The 23,263-nt window shown below is 36.9% G+C and overlaps 1 protein-coding gene across 1 annotated transcript; it reads left to right on the forward strand.

Annotated features, from left to right (window-relative positions):
* Positions 1-154: 154 nt before the first annotated feature.
* On the forward strand, positions 155-21,436 carry LOC104072772 (A-kinase anchor protein 6-like; the record flags this gene model as incomplete). Its single annotated transcript, XM_009572341.1, has 4 exons — positions 155-316; positions 2,396-2,518; positions 19,915-20,011; positions 21,273-21,436. Coding segments are annotated over 4 exons (546 nt in total), but the record flags the coding sequence as incomplete, so codon positions are not given.
* Positions 21,437-23,263: the final 1,827 nt, after the last annotated feature.

Below are 23,263 nucleotides of genomic sequence, written 5' to 3' on the forward strand. Positions count from 1 at the left end.
TCTGCCGCGGGGGGCCTCCCCACGGGCGCCGCGTCCCCAGCCGCCATCCGAACGTGCCAGGTGGCACTGGTGCTTGCAGCCTTACCTCTCTTTTCTCAGATAACTTGGCTCATCGTGGTTCTCTAGGAGACTGTATCTATACGGTTTTTTCCAGGCCCCCAAACTAGCCCCCAGGCGTTCCCTGCGCCCCACCGGGGCCTGCTCGGGCCCGCAGCGCGCCTCAGCTGTGCGGCGAGGGGATACGCGCCAGGCTGCTGGAGCCTGCTGCCTGGGAGTTTCTAAGCACCAACGTGAAGTAGCAGACATTAAAACACAGGCACGTTTTGCGAGAGGGCAGAAGTAACTCGGTTGCTAGTAGTTGCTTTTTATACTGGTGCAAGCCTGCAATGTTTCTGAACACCCTTTTGAAGGCATACAGACATCGAGTACTGCAGGCTGATGTTATACGTGTCTGTCTCCGTAAAGTACATGACGCATATACAAGAGAGAGCCTTTCTTCATTTTTTTGTGCTTACCATATCACCTTGTCTCTCAAGGACAACACATTGCTAAAATGCAGGCAGAGATTTATTGGAGGGACTAGAAGGACTTTACTCCTCCTGCTCCTCTCCCCCTCAGCTCACGTCTCCCACTCCTCTGCCAGTCTGGCATCTCTTATGCTCCACTGCAAGCTGGAAGAAAGCAAGCAACGGAGCCAGGGGAACATTGTCCCCCCTCTGTCCCATGGCTTGACATGGGGAATATAGCCCTCGTGGCGTGGCCTGCTGTGGGAGAGAGGAGATGCAGCTACCTTCATTACTTGCCCCAGAGTGGAGGCATGTTGTCTCAGTCCCCATATCCACTGGGTTGTTTTTCCTGTCTTCCTTTCCCCTTTCTGGAATGTCCTGATAAACAGCCTACAATGAAACCTGCAGAATAACAGTTTTCTTCCTTATAATGCTTTGAGATACAGTGAATTCCACGAATAGAGATGGCAATAGCCGCCTCCTCATCCTGAGGACTCGTAGAGACTCATGTAAAAAATAATAATTAAAACAAAGTCTTCAGGGTGCGTCAGTGAGTGCTGTCATGCCTGCAGTATGCACTGGAGCATTATTGGACTCTGCTTCTTGGCATAGCATTGGGCCAAAATGACTCTGTTACCATGAATTTTGAAGGAAGTGTGGCTCTGCTTGGTCTGGGTTATTACCATTGCATTTCTTTACGTAATGCAGCTGTGCACCAACTGCTCAAACTCCTGTTTCTGTCTTGTTTAGAATTCTTATTTCATGTGCCACTTCGGAGAAGGGAATTTGGGCTCCTGAGTCATTCAGGAATCTTTAAAAGTTTTATGCTTAGCTTGCTTTTAGCTGTCTGAATGGACGAACAATTGCCAGAAATCATTCCATAAATAAAGTGGTGAGAGTGAGATACTGAGTGTGTATACCGAGTTGTTATCCAACTGGAAAATAAAATTCTCACCATGCTGTGAAATTAACAGTTAATAACTAATAATATAACCAGTATTAGACCTAACTTAATCTAGTCTCATGATGCTTGTAATAGATGGACATTCCTCTTCAGAGTTAATTTTCAGGGTGCATATAAACATCACGGTCAGTTTATTCCATTTACTCTCTTGCTTTGTGGTGGATAAGACTTCGGTAAAATTATCTGTGCTCAGTATGTGCCTATAGGATCATCCAATCATGTAAATTCAGGGGCACTATTTTTAATCAGACAATATAATTGGTATTAATCTTGAAATAAACGGTGCTCCTGAGAAGCAGGAGCTCTTGTCTTCTCAGGAGCACCATCTGTGTGGCTCATATGCAATCAGCAATATTTATATTAAATGCTATATATTCTGCCTCACCTACTGTTTGATTTCTTCTCTCTCAGTCTCATCCTATGAACCAAAACAGGAATTACGAGACCCAAGTTCTGACAAGTAGTTTCTTCCCTCAGTCTACTGATGTATACCTTGTTAATGCAGCTTTGTCCAGCACTTTTTTCAACCAACAGTGCTCATGCTACACTCAGTCTGCCCAGTGCAAGGTCTTCAGCTCAATTTTCATTGCAATCTATATGCAGCTTTTTATATATCCCCCTCATATCTTCTAAAACTTTGCTGTTTTCTCAATTTCATCACAGTTGTATGGATCTCACATTGTCCTGTCCCAAAATATCACCTTAGATTATCCCCAGAAACACCATTCTGCTCCTCATTTACTGGAAGGCAACTTGCTAATTGTTTTTTTCTTTGCGTGCTTGTAAAAGGCAAAATTTTACTCTACAATACTCTCCTGGCTTAAAAAAAAAATTGAGCATACATTTTTCAGATTGCCATTTTTCAGATTGCCATTTTACTAACAAATATGCTTTTCTTGTTCTTTCTTTTTTCTTATCTGGTAAGGGGTTTGTAAGCAAGCTGGATGAATTCATTCACTGGTTAAATGAAGCCATGGAAACAACAGAGAATTGGACTCCTCCTAAAGCAGAGACAGACAGCCTTAAACTGTACCTGGAGACACACTTGGTAGGACAAGTTTATACTATGATTACTATCAGTAAATGAAGTGTTCTGCTGTGCTTTTTATTTGATTATTATTTTTTAATTACTAGTGTGCATCTATATTTTAATGTAAGATTTGCAGCATTGCAGTTTATTTTAATGAAAATACCAACAAATTATTTTCTGTAGTTGAAAAACATACTGATAGATTTTAAAAAATTAAATTAAAAGCCAGAATTACATTGCAATTCAGAATTATCTCCAAAACTGAAAGAAAATGGCAATAGCAAAAGGAGAAAGGATAATATTTTTTCTGCTGATTATTCTAGAATTTTTACTACACTGTAACAGTAACAAAATTCTTACTAGTAAGGAACTCTTATTCTCTCTCCCACAGTTTTAACATAGTACGGAATAATTTAAATAAGTATTTGAAATAATTATTTCAGTCATTTTACTTGATGTGCATTTCTGTTGTGTAATGAATACAACTGTCACTAACCTTGTGCAAAAAGCTAAAACATTGGGTGGAAGTAGAAAACACTTGGATGAATAATCTTCTGAATATATTACAGGCTAGAATTATAGATTGAGAAACATTTGATAAACCTTATGAGACTTTCACTGAATTCTTCCAAGAGCTGTTACTGGTTATGAGGAGGTGAAACAAAGACCTGAATTAAACCAGGTATTAAGTTCTCAAAAGCAAAATTTTGCACTGTAGGTAGAGAATAGAGATCAACGTATGCTGTTCGATGGATAGGTATCTTAATAGCTAAACTACTCTATCTGGTAAAAAGGAAAAAAAAAAAGAATGGAAAATTAAGCTAAGAAATTCGCTCTCCTTCTGCCAAAATCTTAGGTTCTTCCCAGTATGAATTGGAAGAAAACCCAGTGATAGCACTATTCTGAGCCAATGAGCTAGACACCTCAGCTAGATAAAACAGTGCATTAGCTGAACCCACATCAGAGCATCAACCCCCAAAGCTCAGTCTCATTTCCAGTCTCTGATAATCTGATGGTGAAAAATTATTTGACAGTCCCAGGAAGTCATGTGATGCATTACAGGAAAAAATGTCATCCTAATCCCTACTGTAATACTGGAGTGACCGTTATTAAATTAATGAAGTATACATTAACCACATAGACAATTAGAACCGAACTGAAGACTGTCTTTGGTATTCCAGCTACACAGAAAACTCGTTTGTGTCTTTTGTTCTTAAACCTTTCTGTTGTAGTAGCACCTACGGGCAGCCACTAGATTAAGCGCCCATTGTGGTGGTCTGTCAAATGCAGTATGAAGACACTGCATTTTCACCTTACGTTACAGATTTTGGATTTTGTGGCAGAGTTTGGATTTTTGCCTTGTACTGCACACACTTCGTCCCATGATTCCCATTATGTTTACAGGTGCTCTGAAGACACAGAAACATCATGAGATCAGACCTCAGAAAAGGCATTGGTCGTTTCAATTTGTTTTCCTCTTACTCTGCAACATGAAACTTTTGGAGAGATTAGTTTTTATGAGAAGAATTGCAATTTTCATTCTTGACTGGATAAAAAGAAACATGCTCCAAGAACAGGGCAATCACCAGGCTGAGTCTCTGTCACAGTCAGCTTCTTTTTCCCCTTCTTCCATGGGGAGGAGCACAGTAGCTCTTTTGCAGGGAAATGACTTCCAACTTTGCCTTGTGGTTCTGTGGGAGGTGAGGTCAAAATTACCATCTATCAGACTGGAATGTGGAGTAGTAGCCCAGAGGCAACTCCTTCATTGCTAGAGGTAGTCAGAATAAATGAGTATGTGGGCACCTGTACAACTTCACTTTCCCCTGTAAGTACTTAGGCTCCCAGCTGTACTCTGTATACCTGCATATCTTTGGGGTAAGAAAATCTTTGTATGTTTCAGGATGACTGTGTTATGAAACAGGGTGGGTTTTTTCTTTATTTCTGTGAAGAAGTAAAATGTCGAAAGAACAGTTCAGTTTCAATTTGATGATACTATAATTATTTTATGGCATATATAGCCATTGAAAAAATTATTGCGCAACCTGAAAAAATAACCGTGACTTCTTTTTGGATTGCAGAAAACATATGTTATCATATTCGTTTCTACACAGCAGAATTGAACTATTAAAATACAGAGCATTTTTGTAGTGGGGAAGATAGTTATTTGTATTAATTAGATTGTCAGCTTTTCAGTGGCATTTGTCTGTCAGAAATCCTAATCTGTGTTTAAACAGAAGTATATGAACTTCACGTTAAGCTCAATGTTAAAATTTCCCTTGGTTGAGCATTGTAAGACAATGGTGATCAAGGTCTTTGTGAGGGTACTTATACTGCTCATTTTCTTCTTTTGCCAGTCAGGTTATACATGCTGTCAGACTCACCTAAGATTTGTTGAAGTAAAGGGGGCTTAGTACTTTTTAAGTTTAGGTTCCAGACATATGGGTTCATAGTACAGTTAGCAAACTAACCTGGAAAACAACGAAAATGTGTTCGTTCTTTTCTGTATACTGCATCTGCGCTAGCAAACCTCATAAATATGATTCCTCACTGGTGCAGATTTTCTGGTCATAGGAGGAGTGAAAGCTCAGTGTAGATTAGTATTTTTATTTTTATTAGTAGAGACAAGGCCTTAGCCTTTGGCACAAATTATCAATTTCACCACCTGTGATATTGTTTTCTTGGAAATATGTTTGTTGCAATAACAAAATTAGTGCCATAAAGAGAGAATATTTTGCATTCATGAATTAAATCTCTGCTGTCAAAATCTAAGAAAACAAAATATGGGAGCAGGAAAACAAAAATTGTTCCCTTTCTCATTATTGGCTGGGAAAAGTCTTGCAGAGGAGTCAAGGATAGGGTTATGAACATCCTCCAAATTTTTCAGTATGTAAAATTCTTGACTGCATTTTAGGGTCCCAATGTAAATTGTTGATAAAGGATTGAATTTTAAAGTCTCTCCTCACTCAGCCTCACTTTTCTACATCTTTGACATTTTGAGAAATGGTGTGGCACAGACACTTAGAGTGTGTTTATTAAAAAAAACACCACAAGAAGCCTACAACATCAACTTATAAGAATCTTTGCATAAGGTAATGCTCACATTGAGGAGTCAAATCTGTTGAACAGGATGGCAATGCAAGTCTCCATTACAAGCATCCTTGCATGACATCTTCAGCTTAAATTGGTAGAATTCCCCAAACTATTCTTCTAGTTTATTCTGGCAAGATTGTCCACTCAGGATGTTAATCAGCACTTTGAAGCATACGAGTAGTGTCTGTCTATTGCTCTTGGCCCAGCAAGAGCTGCCTGCAGGCATCCCTCTGACCGTCTGAAGGTCCCACCTGGACAGCTCCTGAAATAATTAGTGAAGCACTTTGTTGTGAAGGTGGAAGGCAGCCTCTTCTCAAGCTGGTCCGTTGTTCCCCATTAGCCCATTATCTCATCTGTGAAGGTACTAGCTGGGGAGTTCCTGGGCCACCCAGGGAATTCACGACTAAGTGCACTGTGTGTACACGCAGGCACAGCCCTGATACCCAAATACACCACAATTATAACTACTAATGACAAATTGGAATTTCATTCTTAAATCACAGTTACAACTTAAACTCCATAGATTTTGCCATGATGGGTAACCATACGCTTTGGTAAAGAGTATGATTTTTTTCTACCAATTGAGGGGTAGTCTACATCTAGAATGTGCGCTAAAATAGACAGTCTTCAGGTTGGAGGACAGTTTTCTTGCAAATTTTAAAACCCAGTTCCCTGATTTTCTGCAGAACAGAAGTTGCTTCATATTAGATAACACCAAAGTACGAAGCTATCAATGAAAATGCTCTCAGAGACCTCGGGAATAGTGACTGAACTTATTCTTTCAGTTTTATGGGTCTTCACAACTGAGTAACATCGGTGAAACTGATTTAGAAGCTGTGTGCTTCCCATTCATATGGGAGGGCTGACATGGAGCTGCTACCACTTGAACTTTTGGCACCCCTGCAGGCAGGTGTTGAAAACACTAATATTTTTTCATAAAACGGGTGCTTTTCAGCAGAAATCTACTTTGCCACAAAGGCCTCAGTCAGCCCTACTAGAGAAAAAAGTGAGGCAGGTTTTGAATTTTGTGAACGATTAAGTTCAAATCACTTCCTAATGAAAAGATAGCTTCATTGACCTTACCAAAAAGGAACTTCTGAAAATCGTTTCTGATTCACTTTATCTTTTGTAGCTCTTATTTTCTGTTATGCTGATTCTTGCCCATTGGCACCCTGATCAAAATCAGCTATTAGCAGACTCTAAGCATAGACTTGGTGGTATGCAAATCAGTTCTCATCCAAGAGGGTATCCTGAAGGCAGCTTATGTGCTAAAAGCATCTGTCTACTACACAGCATGGTGCTGCTGTGCTTGTGAAACCAAACAAACTTTCTTACCAGCTCAACAAATAAGAATTCACCATGTTGCTCTTGACCATTTTAGTTTGCTAAAATAGACATTTTACCGCTTTTTATCCCTGACCCAAAAAGATATATTGTTTTAGCACAGTAAAGTAGTAAGCTAGCAAATGAGGAAATGTGAAGAACCACTAAGGAAAGAGTTTAGACGAAAGGCACTATATATATTTGCTGAGGCCTGGGACTTTTAATTCTGTAGTCTTAACTTTTCTCTTTGTTGTTAACATAGTACTGTTTTCTTGTTGCTGCACAGCTCCTAGTTGTGCACCTTACCGTGGTGTGCTCTTAGGTCTTTTGGCCAAAGCCATTTCTGTGTCTAGTGTCATATTTGGAGCTACATAATACAAGACTTTTAAATGGAAACCTACAAATGAAAAATATCTTATTTTAAACTTACTTGATGGAACTTTTAAAATCCTTCTTGCCTTATTAGTAGATGTTGACAACCAATATCTTTCAGTGGAGATAAAATTAATTAAGGAAAGGTCGTCTTAGAAATTTGGAGCTAGTAGTCAGGCATTTTTGTGCTAGCAATCTTACTCTTCAGAATTTCCCTAAGATTAAAATTTTGAAATCTTGAGTACAGGGAACATAGAATATATATATATATAGAGAGAGGGTAATGATAGATTTTGCATTTTTTCTTCAAAACCAACTAAAGAATGGTCAGAGGTTCCCATGATGATGTACTTTCTTTCAAAGTGGCTGTTGCCTTTTACCCTTTTGAGTGAGACCGTGGCTGTAACCTACCTACATTTAAGTTTGCAATTTGGAGGAGATCAAATCATAGAATCCTGGAATACTTTGGGTTGGAAGGGACCTTTAAAGGTCATCTAATCCAACACCCCCTGCAATGAGCAGGGGCATCTTCAACTAAATCAGTTTGCTCAGAGACCCGGCCAACTTGACCTTCAATGTTTCCAGGGATGGGGCATCTACCACCTCTCTGGGCAACCTGTGCCAGTGTTTCACCACCCTCATTGTAAAAAATTTCTTCCTTATATCTAGTCTAATTCTACCCTCTTTCACTTTGAAACCATTACCCCTTGTCCTGTTGCAACAGGCCCTACTAAAAAGTCTGTCTCCATCTTTCTTATAAGCCTCCTTTAAGTACCAAAAGGCTGCAATAAGGTCTCCCCGGAGCCTTCTCTTCTCCAGGCTGAACAACCCCAACTCTCTCAGCCTTTCTTCATAGGAGAAGTCTTCCATCCTTCTGATCATTTTTGTGGCCCTCTTCTGGACCCGATCCAACAGGTCCATGTCTTTCCTGTGCTGAGGGTTCCAGAGCTGGATGCGGTACTCCAGGTGGGGTCTCACCAGAGTGGAGTAAGAGGGGCAGAATCACCTCCCTTGACCCGCTGGCCATGCTTCTTTTGATGCAGCCCAGGATACGGTTGGCTTTCTGGGCTGTGAGCACACATTGTCGGCTCATGTCCAGCTTTTCATCCACTGGTACCCCCAACTCCTTCTCGGCAGGGCTATTCCCAATGTTTCACTTTACCCTCATTGTAACTGTAGATGTAAGATATCCTTAGAAAAGATGGCAGCTGGTGGTTTCCTGTTTCTCCAGATAGCACAAAGATGAATTGTTTGTCACTCATGGAAAGAATGCAGAAGGATGACCTCCTTGAAAATAATTAATTGTTCACACCAAGGTTGTTTGTATCTTGTTTTTTTATGCAAAAATACATGTTCTGTTTAGTTGAAACTAGAATAGCAAATATTTTTCTGTGAAAGTACAAGTGGCTAGGATTGCATGAAGTCATTGCAGTACAAAGTGTTGTTTGGGTATGATAAATGATCATTTCCATGAATCAGAATTTCTTGGTTTTCTTTTCTAATAAATTGTGTGATCCCTGTCTGTAATTTTTACTGCAATTTAGTCGCAAGCTTTGTCCCACATTAAAGTGCTGTTTGCTCCAGAATTGTTCCATTATATTAACCTTCTCAGTCACCATATTTACTTTACATGCTACAGTCTTAAAAAAATCATAGAGAAAGTATCACTAGTATTTAAAAACAAATTATACAAGTTGATTCACACTAGCATTTATTTCTCTTTTGTATAGGAAGTTAGATGTCATCTCCATTCCAAAACCAAATTCTTCTTAAGATATGGGAATTTTGAGAGTTTTATTGTCTAAAGAGAAATGAAATAAGAATTTTCCTGTGTCCAGTATAAACGTTTCTGGCCACATCATGGCTCAGCACTTTCTTAGCTGTAAACAGCAAATGCTTTCATACAGAAAATAGATTATATTTTTATGTTTAAGAAATTGTATTGGTGAAGTAATGATGCTTCTGTGATATCTCATGATAACTGATCATCTGTTTGTAACAAGTCTGCTATACCTGAAAAAAAAATCATTCTCATCTTGCTGGAAAATCTCATTTTCTGAAAAATGTCAGTTTAGAGAAGTATTAAATACCTGTTCTCATTGAAAATAAGGTTAAATACACATGCCTTGGGCTGATCTGCTGTCTGTCTTTGTGGTAGCAGTGGTAACTAATTTTATTAAAGGTATTAAAGCCTCTGAAATGGCTAAGTTATGTACTGTGCTTTTGCTATATGGGCATTTCCAATGTCCATGGCAGCCAATTTATGTTTTTCCTCAAAATACATAATAGTATCTGCAGGATGATGGTGCTAAAGAGTCTGAGCACCATGAGTGGACTAATCTCTTGCTTCTCTAAGGACTTGGGTTTGAATCTGTTTAGCGTATTGTTAATTTGAATTTCTGAATTTTATGCTGTTGTCTTGAAAGGTATTTTGAATATGCATGGATTCCTAAATGTATGTGCTTCTATATAGGAAGCAGTCTGCAGAACATACTAATCAGAGATAAAGACTAAACCCAGCAGATTTCAAACAACACAGGCAAATAGAAGGACTTAATAGGAAGTAAGACATCAACCTTAAACAAAGGGAATGCATGTATATTGTCCGTTGTGACTATTATTCAGCTTTTAAAATACGTAAACCCAATAACCTCTATGTAAGTTTTTCTGTTTCTTGAGTTAAAGTGCCTGAGAACATCAAAAGGAAATGTTGCTGTCATTTAATACATTTGGCTGTACCTGTCTTAGAGTCAGGAGCCAGAGACTGTACGGTTGCTGGCAGTGGGAAAAATAGAGGTTTCTAAACTGTTTGGACTGTTCTTTTGAATTTCAGTGACTTTTTTGGTGACTAAATAAGAGAAAAATCAGACATATAAGAGAAAATCCAGGTATATACCCTGCTAATCACAGTACTGTTGTCCTGACCAATACAGAAATACTGCACTTGATCTAAAATTGTTTCCCGTAAGGTCATGCAATGAAGAAGAGCTGACACTTTTCTTTGTAAGGAGAAGGAATGGGCCATGTTTATGCTCCCAGCATCGCAGAAGTAGGAGATCTGTTGTGATGGAGATCTGTTATTACTATGTATGTTTTTAATGAAGGAAGAAACTGTCCACTTACTGTTCTCCCATACTGTTGCTACCAGCTGTTACCACACAGTCCCACTCAGGAGGATTATTTTGTGCAAGCCTGTAGCATAAGCAATAATTTCTTAATAGTTTTCCCAGAGACGAATGGCTTGAATACTGTTAAGAGTACTACTTTTTTCTAAACCTGTCTTCCAAATTTGTAGATACCTAACCTTGTGTAGGTACTTTGTACAACTGTGAAGAAAAAAAGGATATTGCATTTCCTTTTTTTTTTGATTGGTTCAAACCTTCCCAGGACTTCTTTTCTTCTCTTTGCTACCACCCCAAATTTACATAGTTGTGCATAGGAAGGGGATAGGACCCCATAACAAAAGTTAGCACTGTTGGGCCTGCCTGTAACATATTAGTTGTTAACTAGCTCCACAGGAGGCTGTCCCAGCTCTTCTAGTTCTGAGAGCTGCGGCTATCTCTGGACAGAGGAGGCATTAAACCAGGGGCAAAGCATATTAGGACGTCATCCTAAAGTAGCTCTGCTGCTTCTACTGAAGGAGAAGGGAAAATTGTGATGGCCAAAATCTAAACTCTATCACTTGTGAGGATTTTGAAGTCTTTTGATCTAAGTGTATGGAAATATAGTGTATGAACAAGTTTGATCAATGTCTCAAGAACAACTGTATTGCTCCATTGTTTTTTTTTTTAATTCGTGATGTTTGAGGTTTAAAAAAATAAGAATTTTATTTTCACCCATATCCAGGATGCTTTTAAGCTAATGTTTATTGCTTTGGAGGAGGGAGTGATGGGATCCTTAAAACACAGTGTTCTTTTACATGCAAGAATATAGAGGGTGGTATATTCCTCTCAGTGTGTATTAAATACCTGAAGTAGTTTTCTTAGTAAACAAGGCCAAACACTGTCATAGAGCACATTAAAACCCAGATTGTTCACACTCTGGGAAATGTTTAAATTCATTTGCACTTGTGGGTGAAGCTGAACAAGGCAGGTAACTTGATTTGGCAATGTTACAAATTTTCATCCCCTCTCAAGTCTCACCACCCAAAACTGTAAAACTCTTGGGTGCTGAGGTATCCCAGAACAGATACTGTAAGTTTGAGTGGTGAAAGTTAGGGATTCCACTGGGTCCTTTGTGTGCCTCACCTTCAGAAGAAATTGTTTGCATGCAGGGGATTCAGTGCCTATAATAATGTAGTAAAATCAAACTGCCATTATAAAATGTTTTAAACTAACTTGATCAGGAAATTTCAGTGAAAAAGTATTTCACGTAAGTTCTGACTTAAAAGCTGTATAGTAATTGCAGAATGCAACTGCAGAATGACAACTTCATCATGCTCTTTACACTAATTTATCATCGTAACAACTTTTGAAACACCTTTAAAAGTTTGATTTGAAAGTAATGTTTATTTTATTAATAAATTGCATAATGCTTGTGTAGGAACTCTGTTAACTGTAGTTTTTATGTCTGTTAAAATGTTTGCTATTGCCTGAAATTTTAGTATGCTGGTATGATCAATATAGATGTAGTCTGTAATTTGTTTTTGATAATGAAATGAAATTTATTTTTAAAAATTCTGAGATTGGAAATAATTAAAAGAATATAATGTCAGGATCTCAAAGGACAAACAAGAACACTTTCAGCAACATTTAAACTATATTTGCTTTTACTTACCTGCCAAGAGCTAAGGTCCACTCCCATGGGTTTTGTGCTATGTCTCTCAGAGGCATAATATCATTCACACTTTAAGTACCAGAAGTAATACAGTTGCTGTCTGTGTTTTGGTGTTTGCAATGCCAAAGCTTTCAACAGAAATAAAGAAAAATCAGAAATTCAGGGCATGAATGGAGGTCTTGATTGGTAAATGTTTTTCTTTGCATTTCCTATGATTTTTTTTTTTTCATTTCTTAATTCTACAGGTGAATTGGGTTAATAATTTAGGATCTCAGTTTATTAGATATATTTTGCTAAGAAGGCATTTTAGTTCAGCTTTAAATTGCATAAAACCTTATATCTGTACATATGTAAAAAGCAAATTCCCCTGAAATTTTAATAGAACTAAAATCCTTCAAGGATTGTTCTAAAACTATATAGTGTTATTTAGTGCCAGGGAGTGCTTTTTGGTCTGTAAGTTAGTAAATTTATATTTCAATAACATACATGTATATGTTTTTTCTCCCTTAGTAACTTTGCCAAGGCTGCTATGCCCCATGAATTTATCTTTGAGTTGGAAAGCTGTTTTCTCTCGGTTGGCTTTTTTCTGCATGTGGTAGGACAATACAACTTAAGCATATTTTGATGAAATAGCTTTAGGGCATGGTGGGTATCCAGGTGGAAGTGTACGTAGAAACGTGTACATAGAAATGATCAGCCAGACAAATGTCGTCTTGATAGAAAAAGGAGTCAGAAGACGGTGACTTCTTCAGATTATTTCCTGAGTATCTCAAGAAGACAAGAAGTGATGAAGGACAGTTATATATGGTGGACTGGATGTGCAGTTCACCATGCTTATGGCAACTTAGCAATTGTTTCATTGTATAGCCATTTTGCCCATGTGCTTTCCTGCCTGTGTTCTTCCATCCCTTGTTGTTTCTTGATAATAAACAAACTGACATTCAATTTAGGAAGCCTCACGTTAACTTTTTTTTTTAACAATGTAAAATGTTTAGACAGACAAAAGCAAAGAGAAATTTATGTTGTGAAACACAAAAAAGAAATTAGAGTTGGCAGCAGAAGAATTTACATGAGTTTGAAATACAAAATATCTGCAAAAATAGCCTCTATGCCTTCTAAACTAAATCTGCAAAATAGGCTTCCTGGAGAGTTGGGCTAACTATCCTTTCTCTCCACATCTAAAATTATGCATTCAAAACTTGTCTAAATTACCTAAGAGGTGACAAACACAATGAGGAATGAGAAAAAGAAATTGGGGGACCTAAAGTATTTAATGTGAGGAAGACTGTGCTATTCATGTTTAAGAGGTAACAAAGGGAAAAAACATTGATTGCCTAATACTGGAATGGCAGAAGCTGTGACAGAGAAGAAAGGGATGAGGTGGTTTTACAGAAGTATGAATTACTGTAGGACTACGGAGGTGGAGCCTGCCCCTTTGTATTTAGTTTTGCTGGCCCGTCACAAATTCTGTGGCACGTGAAAGTCTGCTCCGTCAGCCCATTACATTGCAGTCCTTACTCCTACATTTTTATCCAGTTTAGATTTAAAGGTCTCAAGGGATCAGGGCTTTCACTGTTTCCCTTAGGAGATTATTACACAATCTAATATATCTGAATTTCGGAGGAAATTTCACTGGTATTTATCTTAAATTTTCTGTTTCTTATTCTAATTCCATTAGTCCCATCTACTATACCCTCTGATACTGTACTATGCTAATAAGTCTTCTTTCTGCTTGGTGCTCAGATTCATGGAATATAAGTGGATAATAATGGCCCTTTCTCTTAATCATCATTTAGTCAGTCTTGTTTATTTCTTATAATCTTCCACCATTTCCACCTTTAAACATATTTTGTTTGCTCTTCACTAAACTCCCACCAGTTTGTCTTCATAAATGTGCTTGGTCCTCCCAGGCAAAAAGTACATACAGATCAAGTGAAAGATGGAGAATGCGTATCAGTGATCAGAAGGTGAAATCATTCCTAGGGTCACTATAATTATCTCATTACTAAACATTTTGATCTCAGAATGTTCAGTTAATACTATGTTTAAATGAATGATAAACTTACACAAATTGTCTGAGCAGTCAAACCATCTTGCATGTGATCTACATCTACAGTGGCACAATGCCAGCATGAGATGATGATTATGGGATTTCAGTAGTGAAGTTCCCAGATCAGTTTTATGTCAATTTTAAAGGCATTTTAGATTACAATCTGATATTGTGAATCAACATAGACAGCGATATTGTTATTTCGCCCATTTTTATCTGCCTACAGATGCCAGTGGAAGGAATTACCCCCAGAGAAACCCAAGAAATTATTGTCTTTTAAAGCTTTCTCATTGTTGCAGGGGGTAGAAGACCACATCTTCTTTCCACTAGCTATTCAATCTTAGAAAATATCTACCAGCTCCCATTGGTTACAGAAGGAAATAATGTGTGGTTCATCTAAAGAAAATGATGGTCATACTGTATTAGGTATTAGAGATTTGCGTAGCAGTTGGGGATAATTGGCCCCTTGGCCATCATTGCTATAGGGAGGGTATGTTCTCAGTCTGGGGGAGAGAAGAAAAAGACCCTGGGTGCTGCAGCTTCAGAGGAGGATTCACCATGTTCTCCTTAAAAAGCAAAGGTAGAATCCCTGCTATTGTGGTGAAAATCAACCTTGACTATGGAGCTGCATAAAGCATTTCCGTAGTGCTTGTGTTCTGTTTAACAGGTGGAGTGTCATTCAGATAGAAATACAGCTTAAAAGAAAAGAAGAAAATAAAAAATTCTTTATAGTCACCTAGGTTTTATGGAAAACATGAACAAAGGAGACATTGACTGGAACCATTTCACATGTAACATTTAATTCCCAGGAGAACATATCCTGGTGACTTCTGATACTAAGTAGGCTTTATATCCCTGATGAAAAATGTGAGGCTTTCCTAAATAAGATATTTCCCAATTGTTAAAAAGTGAAATAGTTTGATGATATATTTGTAGGTATAATGTGTGAAATGCACTATTTCATAGCAGATAGGATCTTTTTCCATGTACAAATTGCATATGAATATCCATTTTATGTAACCATTGACCAATTAATTAGATATTTAGTATTATGTCATTAGAATGCTAAATATATGACCATTTCCATGTTAATATAAGGACAGCTTACACGGTAGTTATTTTTTTTATTTACTGAATGTTATTGGTAGGTAGTGTTCAGGAGTATGAAAATACCACTACATTATTACATGGCTTATTAGGTTTTTAACTTGAATACGTAAATACTAGGCAGTGACCAAACAGAGACTTTCTGTGTGGTCAGAACTCCTCAAGAGAAAAAAAAGTAGACAGCTACCTTTCCATAACCAAAAGTTGTATTCAGTACTTGATATCTTGGTATTTTGTCATAACAAGCTATTGGGAGGTAACTGTGCCAGGACCAATACAGTTGCAAAAGTAACTGTATATTAAGAATATAAGAATAAATTTTCAGGAACTGTTTTAAGTCATATTCCCTTTAAGGCAAATGAAATGTGGTAATTTAAAAAAAAAACTAAAATCAGATTTTCAACTTTTTTTTTTTTTTTGAGATTATTGGTATATGGCATATATTTAATAAGTGACACGTTTGTTGCTCCGTTTTCTTAGAATTTTACTGTGTGTTGAAACTGTCTCCCTATCCGAAACATAACATTGCTGATAATATTTGTGGGAGTTTGGTTATCCTTCCAGGATTGTCTCAGTCAAAGAATCCCATTTCTTTTCTACCAGAAACTGTTCCTGTCACTCTAAATTTCACAACTGAATTATATCTGTCACAGTGAGTGTTATAATTAGAAGTGTTACATTCTTAACCAAAATATACATTCAATACCTAAATATAGAAGTCCATGTTTTAGTAATGTTGTGGTTTTCTCCAAAAATGCAAATGAGTATTAGGAAATTTTAAATTAAGCTTTCTGTATTTCAAATTCTAAAATCATAGGTCGCTTAGGTAATTTCAATTGTCTGTACCATTTCTCTGAAAAATAAATGCCCTGGAAGCAGTGATATTTTTCCGAAAGGTATTTAAACACATCAGAAATGAACCTCAAGAAAATTAGGTCTCAGGGGTACACCAGTACACCACATATGCTAATAGTATGATTGACTGAGAAAATTGAAATATTTCTTTAAATACAGTATCTTAATCTTGCAATAGGTGTAAATTGCTGTGTCATTTAAACTAATCTGTATTTATGTATACATTGTAAGTTCACATGATACCTAGTTGCTTATTGTGTTTCAGAGACACAAAGTACACTGGAAATAATTAGTTGGACACGTCATGACTTAAAAAAAACATGCTTATACAAAGTCTGTGTGCTGCTGGAAACAAAAATATTCAATAGTTGACTGTCCTTACTGCAGATGTGAATAGGTCAAGACCTGGCTTGTGTTTTACCAATTTATAAGGATTTGCTAAAAACAGAGGGTTGCAAAACAGTGAAAGATTGCATATCAAAGCTTGATATATACATACTGTAGGATACCTACTCAACAGGAGTTTCCTAAATTTAAATATCTACAGCCATAAAATAAATCCTCAGGGGAACTTCAAATAAATATTTTTTCAAATAATTTTTATCATCCCCAGTTGTACAGACAAATAAGCTGAGAGGGAGAGATTATTATATGCTGGAAAAGCGCTCTCTTATTTTTAGTGTGTTCAGAGCCCGAGGGGCTGCTTTTTTCCCCCATGGAAGTTCTGCAGTATTGTTGTCCAATGGATCAATCAGTTTCCTAAAAGTCGGGACAGCTTCATTTTGTGAACGCTGGGCTCCTTTGCCGCATGCAGTCCACGGAAGATAGCACTCCTGGGGCTTTGTACTTACACTTTTGGAGTCTTTATTCCTGTTTATTTACAGTTCTGTAGCTTTAATAAAACTGCATGATTCCTGCCTCGCTTTTCTTTTCTAAATAAGAACAGTTGATATTTATATATAGGTGTGTGGTGACTGGGAAAAGTGGAGAGAACTTCATGAGGAAATTTTGTTTGTTGCAGCTTGTAAACTGTTTTATATACACTGTAGTGCTAGGGATGACATTAACGTGTTGTTTAAAAAGCTGCTGTCAGGCCAACGCACATGCATTTTCCATAATGTATATGTGCTCATGTGTGATATTTAGACTGCTCCATAGCTGCAAATGTGTCTGGAAAAATGGCTTTGATTAATTGACTTCCCTCCACTTCTCCTTTCCTCTCTTCAGATGCGAAGGCTCCATTCATTATCAGGGAAGATCAGAGGAGGAGGGGAGCAGTGTACCTGTGTCACACAGTGTTAGAGTCCATTTGCCAAATGCCATAAGTAAACAGTAGGGAACAGGCAATATCCAGGATGGGAGAGGACCTCTGTGTTTGAAGGTCCTCCTCCATTGCAAATATTTGGTCTGATTTTATCTTTAGCTGTGCAAATTTGCATCTCTCCATTGTATATGCATGTAATACTTGTTACACCTTCAACTCTGTCTGCCTTTTTCATGTGTCACATTTTCAGCCCTGCAGGTATGAGGAACCACGAGCACTGATGCACTGTTTGAGGGCTATTCTTTCCAGTGTTCCTTGTCCATTTGTTCCTTTTTCTTAGGAAATTACCACCCGTAAGAAATTATATATAAGTATATAATTCTAAAGCCAAAACTCATACTTCACTACATCAACGGACAATTTCCTTCACTTCTGTTTGTATTTATACTTATATGAATGGTTCCCTCCTTTTGATGCCTCTGTGCTGATAAGAGTTTATTTCTGCTAAATTTCATGTATGTTCACGGTATTTGTGCCACACATAATTTATCCATAAAACCAGAATTTTGCACAAGGAGAATATTGCTAGTCAAAACTCAAAAGTTTGGCCGCATCTTTATTCATCATATTTTGCTTCTTCAGTTTAACGTTATTACTCGTTAATAGGTGCACCTGAAAATCAAGCTGTATTGTAGTATCTGGTGCGTTATGTTAAATGAATCTTTTCTAGGACAGCAAGTCTCTTTTTTTTTTCCTAATGAAAAAGAATACCTCATCTTTTCCAATTTTCCTATCAAACACATCCACATCATCTTGAGACACTGCCACATCCAGCTGCATCTATACTCAACTTCAATTATATGAAATTACACAACCTACTCTCAGGTCCTTTAGGTTCTCTTTTGCTGTGTGAGGCACACGCATAGTGCATTTCCTGTGAAGTGCATGATTACAAACTATTCAGTAGAAGCCTGTTTTAAGTAAACAGTAAATTAAATATTGTCAGTGCTTGTTCAGACATGCTCTTACGAAGGAAAAAGAACTTCTAGATTTGGGTTCATAAAACTCTAGATTTAAGAAAGGGCCAGACATAAACTAGGCATCCTTTTTCTTTTTTAACTTCTCTTGGCTGACCCAGTTGTTCAACAGCTGGTACAAAACAATATATTCACATGCCCATACAAGGAAAATTGGGCTAGACAAAATGCTGAAGGTAGCAAAATTCTTGTTTGTTGCTCTTTATTTGAATGGAGAATTCTCAAAAACATTCTGTCACTAACTGTCAGGTACACTGCTGCCTGAAAGACTGTTAAGAGTCTGTCTGAGCAACATGCCTCTTTCAACCATGACAAATACAGTAAAAGAACATCATTTTATTACAGTTCTGGCAATATTATTTTCTGCTACGCCAATCAGCCTGACTACAGGAGTTAGGAAAGAAAGGAAATGGTTGCTTCCCTAAGAAATGAGGGCTTTTGAGTATTTTGTGGTGTCTGCTACTTCAGTACTAGCATGGTCACTAGTATTTGGAGAAGTATAAATAAGTTTTATAAAAACCAGAAGCTACAAATGTGCACTTGCAAAGTCTCCTTTCATCTCTGCCAGTTAACTCATTCCCAAGAGAAGGCAAAACTCTTTGCTTCCAAGGGGTCATATATTGTTTTCATTCATTCCGTAGACATTTCAAAGAGAACAAGAGTTGCATGTGTGTGTTCAGGGCTGCACATGATTTATGATTTATGACAGCAAGTACCCCTTTCTTAATTGTATTTTGTTTCTTTTCTTAAACACAAGTATGAGTGAGAAGCTCTGGCAAATAATTCATGAATTTATCCAAGTTATCAGCAGTGTATGAAATGGCATAACATAGTAGATCATGTTTCCAGTTTCTCTCTCTATTACTAGATTTTAATGCAATTTGTAAAAATAAAAAATAAATTTAAAAAAACCCACAAAATATTTTAATCACTGTTAAAGCAGAGATGCTTTGTAAACTAGTAAAAATATTAGTGCAAAAAAGGATGAAAAATATTGCTTTGCAAATTAAGAATGCAGAGATCTAAAGCAGTCTGATTTGTTCTTTGAAAACGGATATGAGAGTTAACTCAGAAACACAATATTAATAGATTTGTATGAGTGCACATAAGGCCAATATATTCAATGCTGAATTTTTTTTATGGTTTCGTAAATAGTGCTATCACCAACATTTCAAAGAAATCTGAAAAAAACAGAGCTTATATGTGGTGGCATAAATTTAGTGTATTTTATAGAACACTGTTACTCCAGATGTAGCCTACGGGTTGTGACTTTTCATAAAACCTAATGAATTTCTAGATTTGTCAGCTGTTTCAACACAGATGCACTTTGCTGATCTAATGGAAACATTTTGAGCCCAGATCCAAAATATCAATAGCTTTTAGTATCGCAAATTAGTTTGGCTATTGGGTAAATGGGGATGTGGTTCTTGATAAAAAGCAGCAAGTAATTTTGTACGTGTGTTTTATGATAACTACCTCTCCAATGTCTGATACTGAGTTTTTTCCTCTCTCTTCTTTTTTTCTTTTCTTTTTTTTGCAGAGTTTTAAGTTGAATGTAGATAGCCACTGTGCTTTAAAAGAAGCAGTGGTAGAAGAAGGACGTCAACTTCTTGAGCTTATTGTATCTCACAAATCAGGTAAATCCTTCTGAAATATTGCAAGTCTTTATGTCTCCAGACTATTAAAGAATGAAGAAGCATTGCTGTAAATTACTGCATATATTCACTTCCTTATGTATTATTAATATTTACATTATCAGATTGACCTTCAAGATTTATAAATGTTTCATATACTGCATACAATGCAGTGATACTTATAAAATGAAATACTGCCTGCAAATAGTCTGTTCATTTTATTTTGGTCTTGCTGCTCAGCTGAGTTTCAATTGAAATCACATCACTGAAAACTTCACAATGACACATTCTTTGATGTAGGTGCTATGGAAATAACATTAAGATAATGAATTAGGATTTCAAATATATATATATATTTTACATACTCTGCGTGCATAATTGCATTGTTAAAGCTTTATTTTGCCACTTAAACTAATTCTTACATTGATTTTCATACATTTATGAGGAATAGATTAAAATTAAAAATACCTTTTTCCTTTGGTTAGGCTTGTCTTTTTCTGCAGAGGCCTTAAATCGAGAGGAGGGGGAGAGAGATACTGATTTTCCTTTCTGTATCCCCACCACCCCCTATATTTTTAGATGTTTGCGTGACTTGTATGATAATAGGGTTTTAATCAGCATATACTGCTACAGAATGCCATCTTAATTTTGGCCTACTTAGCATGCTTTTCATCCAGGTTGAAGTTATCCTTTGGTCTACTGTTTTCTGATCATGTTATACATTGTGCCTCTATTGTTTCACAGCATCAGACGAATCTCTGTAATGTGAAAGCTACAGGAAAATTAGTGACTTCTATGTATAGTTCCAAAAAAGTATAGAAGCCATAGCAGAGAAGGGTAGTGCATGTCATCATATACTTAGAAAATGGTAATGTGTAAACTATGGAAAATATTTAGAAGAGTTGGAGGTCAGAAAAATGTATTTGGAAGATTATGAAATGTTTCAAGGTAAAGACTAGATATTAGAGGTGAGATTACGGTAGCATTCCCTACTGCACAGAAATCACAGTTTATGTGGAATTTTCATTTTCTTGAAATTGTCAGCTGAAACATAATCAAAATTTAACATGATGACTAAAAGAAATGTTTTGACCCTATACCATTGTTTTGCAGTATGAACAATAGTAATGCTTGGATTTATTGCTGAGAAAATACATTAAAATTCTTGTTGCATTTATTCTTTTACATATCCTGCTAATTCTTTGAATAAAGAATAATAGTCGAGTTTACAGCTTTTACTTTTTTCCCCTTCATTTTGGAGAAGGACTGAAGGACATGCTGCAGATGATTGCAAGTCAATGGAAGGAACTACAGAGGCAAATCAAACGGCAACACAGCTGGATTCTTAGGGCTCTGGATATCATCAAAGCAGAGATACTGGCTACTGATGTGTCTGCAGAGAATGAGGAAGGGACTGGGAGCCCTAAGGTAAGTGACTTGAAGTTTGCCTTATTTCCTCTTATTTCCGTCTTCTTTTGAACTAGGCACCACTGAAGTTTTCTTTCCACCCTAAGGCTTTTCATTTCTACTGGGTAAACTTTTTTTTTAATAAAAAAAATGAAATGCCTTACTCTGAAACAATAAAAAATCTTAGAACTTTCAAGTTTTCCAGGAAGACCTGTCTCATTTTGTGTAGAGGGGCATGAGGGGGAACATAAAACATTTAGTAAACAAAACATAAAGCATCTTTAACATGAATAATCAGAATGGTTTGAAATTGTTTTGTTGCAACTATAAATCACTATAATCAGTGCAATCACTCAGCTCTGACATCCATTAGCCGCTTGGTTACAGCAAATTAACAAAGAAGAGAGAAAGTGATTCATTATCTCATTCCTGTTAATGACTATCAGATGCATTGCTTAATTAGGGGATGGCCATTGTAGTGGGAAGAAGGTCATACGCCTTTTCACAAATCTTTCTGCTCTGAGTTTAAGTCCTCCATAATAGTGCGTGTTGAATACAACAAGTACTTCAAGAATAAGGTATTGACACCTATCATCATTTTGTGGATATTAGTTATTAAAGAGGGCTATAGTACTTACCAGTTGCCAACTTAATATTTGTAAGAGCATTTTAAATACAAAACATGCTTATTCAAATTGGTGCAAGCAATGTAGGGACACTATACACAATAGAAACTTCTGGCATAGGGTCCATGACCTTTCATTACCATCAGTAGTAAGCAAAGGTGGTTGGGGGAGGGTGCATTGGAAAGGGTTGATTTTTCCAATGCATTCTAAGCACAGAATATGCATCAGAGCAATCCAGTAACTCTTAGCATCTTGGCATGCAGCAGGCTGAAATTTATAGAAAAATTCAAGATTCCTGTTTCTAGAAATAACAGAGATGGTTGTGCTGAGTAGATTTTCAGATTCTGATGCCAGACAATTCTTTGCATTGATATTCAGTGCTTCCTAGAGAGTAGTTTGTAGAGTGGCTCTTGGCTAGGATTATATGAAATCTTCTGGTGTTTTCTTACTGTAATTCTACATAGCAAGAATGATCTTAGAGATGGTGGAGGAAGAGCCAAGGATAACAATGAAACAAAAATAAAGGAAAAGATCTATATGCAGGAGACACAATTTACTGATATCGCTCATCATTTGCATGGTGGAAAATGCTCCTGTGTCACATAGCTCTTACTTTAGGAAGTAGGCGGTGGGGCAACACTTGGTTTCATAGTTAGGTCTGCTAAAGTAAACAGACTAGCTCAAAGTTAAGTTTCTACCCCGCCAATAATATGACCCTATATCTGTGAATATCTTTACTCATCCATGGCCAAAAATATAACTGCTTAATCAAAATTATCACATAAAAAGTGTTCTAAAATCCAGCTTGATTTTGCTATGAAAATTATGGAATCCCTAGCTTGGACTAATTATATTCAAATATTTGCTTGAAAAGGGAGAAATGGAGGCATGGTTTATGTTGCAGCAAATTTTTCGTATAGATAGGTGGTAGCTCCTTGCCCTGTGCTTTTTATCATAGAGATAGGAACCTAAAGCAATGCTTTTTTTGTGCCTACAGTTAAATAAAAACACAAGTAGACAAAAGAATGACCAAACAAAAAGTATTTTCAGGTTATTTCATTCATTAAATCACATACCTATATGATTCTTGTAAGTACAGGCAATAGTGCAGTCAAATACCATCTACTTCTTCAGGCTGAAAGATTAACTAAAATTAAAATACAGTTGGTAATACAACTGTAGATTTCAGTTTGCATTTATTTCAAAAGCCAAAAGGAACTTG

Source organism: Fulmarus glacialis, unplaced genomic scaffold (genome assembly GCF_000690835.1).
Source record: "Fulmarus glacialis isolate BGI_N327 unplaced genomic scaffold, ASM69083v1 scaffold44692, whole genome shotgun sequence".
Lineage (NCBI taxonomy): Eukaryota > Metazoa > Chordata > Aves > Procellariiformes > Procellariidae > Fulmarus > Fulmarus glacialis.